Source organism: Buceros rhinoceros, unplaced genomic scaffold (assembly GCF_000710305.1).
Source record: "Buceros rhinoceros silvestris isolate BGI_N320 unplaced genomic scaffold, ASM71030v1 scaffold1460, whole genome shotgun sequence".
Lineage (NCBI taxonomy): Eukaryota > Metazoa > Chordata > Aves > Bucerotiformes > Bucerotidae > Buceros > Buceros rhinoceros.
The window spans coordinates 8,013-11,604 of NW_010388786.1; the positions used below are offsets into that span (position 1 = coordinate 8,013).

Here is a 3,592-nt window from a genome sequence, read left to right on the forward strand (position 1 = left end):
TTTTTTTTTTTTTTTAGTCTTTTTCCCTTTGCCACTTGGTTAAGATGAAGGAATAAGTTGTCATGGTCTTGATTTGTACCATGGTATCAAGAGAAATAGAGCAGACTGGAGGAAAAAAAAAAGGCAGTTTAACACAGAATTTTTCTCTTCTCAGAGGGCAACAGAAAATAACCAACTGCCAGCATTTAATGCACTGAACAGAAATCTTCGGATGTTTTGGATTTAGTCACTTTTTCCAAAATGACAGTTTTTAATCCATTCAGTTTGCATTCAGGGTTTTGCAAGGGGTTTTGGTGTCAAGGTCAGGCAGAAACGCTCCCTCGTCCTGGGAGGTGAGGGGAATGTGATTTTTGCTTTGACAACCCCCCGACCCACCCCTAAAGATAATATTACAAACTTAAACAATTTTGGTACAGGCAAAAAGGGGAATGTATTTCACAGGCAGCGCTAAGAACTAGAATTTAGTAGTCCAAGCAGTGCTCCAGTAGCATACCACAAACATAAATGGTTATTCTTAATCCAATTACAGTGATGCTAACAGTTCAAATTATTTAATTATTGTTAATCCTCATTAATAAGTCTGTATATAATAGTTTTATGACTCTTTTGGTACCTACTTCTCTAGGATTCTGCTTAACCTCTTTTGCATGTTGTCAGCATCCTGAGTTCTTTGCTGGAAAGCATACAGAATTGCTGCTGAGGATTTCTCCCTCCTCAGTCTTGGCTGTAATTGGGGCATCTCTAGATATTTCAGGCAGTGTATTTGTTAAGATGTAAATTTGTAAATTTGTTTTGCTCACAAATTTACTTGTACAATGATTACTTGATTTAGGTTTTATCCATATGTGGAAGGATTTAAATTAGGATAAAACATCTTTAGTTATAGACAGTTTACTAAAATGAGATCAAAACAGTAGGTTAGGCAACAACCTGGCCATTGGGTACTTTGTCCATTACAGCTTGGACAAGCTAGACATATATTTCAACTTGAAGTAGCAGACAAAGCTAAAGCTTCTTTATTTTTATGGATACTGGTAAAACCAAACTTAAAATAAGCTCAAGCTCAGACAAAGCCTGACAAATTCTGAGACCTGGCCTGGCCAACTGTTCTTACAAGCTTTGAGGTTTGTTATTAGTACTTGGCATCAACCAACTAGCTGGTCTGCAGTAGGAATATAAGCAGGGTTGTTTTTTTTTTCTCAAGTGATGTTCAACTACACATAAAAGAACATTACAGTCTGTAACTGGAGACAGTTTATAACTGTCGTGGTTTAAGGCCAGCGGACAACTAGGCACCATGTGGCTGCTTGCTCACTTCCCCTCCCACCCCTGTGGGATGGGAAAGGAGGATCAGGAGAAAAAGGTAAAACCCTGTGGGCTGAGATAAGGATGGTTTGCTTGAACAAAGAGGGAAGAATTAACAGTAATAACAATATTGAAATAACATATAAAATGAGTGATATACTGCTGAGAGCTGCTGTTGCTGCCCCCACCTGCTCAAATTCTGGACTTTACCCAGCCAGCTCCTCCCCTTATACTGAAGTCATGTTAAGTATATATGGTATCCAGTGTCCTGTTGGCTGGTTCCTTAGGTTCTCCTGGCTGTGGCCCCTCCCAGCTTCTTATGAAATTAACTTTATCCTAGCCATCTACAACCTGCCCAGATCCACTACTTTTCCTGTCCTATATATGTACATATACACATACATATATATACATATGCACAGATATCATTCCCTCTAATGTGTCTGTTGAGTTTATTTAATCCGTGACTTTGGGTCTCCACCCTCCTTTTGAACATCCAGCCCAGCACCAGCAGAGAGGGTGTTAAGAGGAGCTGTGCTTCAGTACTGATCGCTTCCAAGGCAGCTTGAACTCCTTCATATATTGCCAGCATCTCTTTTTCAGTGACGGCGTAGCAGGCCTTGGATCCTATGTATCCCCAACTCCAAAACCCCAGGGGTGGGCCTTGGGTCTCCCAGTGTGCTTTCTCACAGAGACTCCAGGTAGGGCCATTCTACCCAGCTCCCAGTCTCATGTTTAGTTTGTTCAAAGGCTTGTTGCTGCTCAGGGCCCCATTTAAAAGAGTTTTCTTCTGGGTCACTCGATAGAGAGTGCTCGCAATCAGACTGTAGTCTGGGATGGATATCTTCCAGAAACCCACAATGCCTAAGAAAGCCTGTGTTTCCTTTTTATTAGTCAGTGGGGGCATAACTGCTACCTTGTTGATTATATCCGTTGGGATCTGGCAACACCTGTCTTGCCATTTTATTCTTAAAAACTGGATCTCCTGGGCAGGTTCCTTAACCTTACTTTGTTTTGTGGAAAAACCACCATTTGTCCCTGAGCTTGCTTCCAGGACACTGCTACCAATGAGTTGGCATGCGATGGTGGTGCCCTTCATAGAAAGTAGATAGTGTGCATTGGACTTCATCTGGATATGTAGGTAACTGCTCATTATTCAGATCATTATAAATCATCTCCAGCACAGCTCATTCCCTCAGGTTCTAGATACCTCTTCTCCATGGTGGTCCAGTCCAGTCACCTGGGTGACGTGTAAAATCTTCCTTGAAGGGGTACCTTTGTTCATGCCTGACGGAAGTCACCTCCAGAGGCTGAGGGCTTGTGTCTGTTTTTCAATTGCCTTGTCAATGCCCCTTTCCTAGACAGGGATCCCAGCAAGTGTGTCTGTTCCTGTTAGTTTGACTTTGAAACATTGATTTTAAATAGTTGAGAACATGCAGGGGAGTTTTCAGTGGTAGGGACTTAAGTCTGCATTCTAAACTGATCTTACAGGGCTAGAACTTGCAGCAACTTTTCACAAATCTTGAAGATGGGGATGCAACAGTTTAGAAAAGGTATAAATTATTGTTATCATAGCTTTCTGTTTTGGAACTCTTAACAATATTCTGTTTCTACTATTTCACTTCTCTCCTAGGTGCAATGGGTTGCTTCTATATTATCCCAAGTGATGTAACAATTTGAAAGAACTTCCTCAAATTTCTGATACAGGATACTATGACAGTTTCATTTGCTGTTGCTTCTGTCTGCATTTATTGTAACCCTTCCTTTATTTTCTTCACTTTTTCAGGTTTTGTATTGATTCAGAAAATAGAATTGGTAGTAATGGAGTAGAAGAAATAAAAAGTCATCCATTTTTTGAAGGAGTGGACTGGGGACATATCAGGTGTGTATATATACATACACACACACTTTATAGAGTGAATAAAAGCATGAAAGCAAGAATTTAATGTGATATGATGTCAAAGATATTTATTTCCAATTTGTATTTTATTTTGAAGGGCAGCTACTGGCACTAGATGAATGACAGCAAAGGTTTTCAGGCCTTGCTTACATTCATAGACCTGATAAAATTTTTAACTGTCTTGAGATCCTTCAGAGAGCCCTAGAGTGCCCAGGATGGAAAGAAATTGTTGTAGGGTGGTTGTGTTACTCCTGATGTATGTATGCTCTGATATCAGCAGAGATCTCATCTTTCACTAGTAATGGGCTCTGCAGCTATTGCTATAATTGAGGGGTTTTTGTAATATGAGCACAAGAAAAGCAAACTCTATTCCAAAAATGTAGGGAA

The 3,592-nt window shown here is 40.2% G+C and overlaps 1 protein-coding gene across 1 annotated transcript in view; it reads left to right on the top strand.

Moving 5' to 3' along the window:
• Nucleotides 1-3,592, top strand: part of LOC104489074 (serine/threonine-protein kinase 38-like) — a 12,468-nt gene that overhangs the window by 7,309 nt on the left and 1,567 nt on the right. The window contains exon 8 of the mRNA XM_010131190.1: nucleotides 3,092-3,187. Coding sequence (XP_010129492.1) covers nucleotides 3,092-3,187 — 96 coding nt within the window. The remainder of the gene's footprint in view (nucleotides 1-3,091; nucleotides 3,188-3,592) is intronic.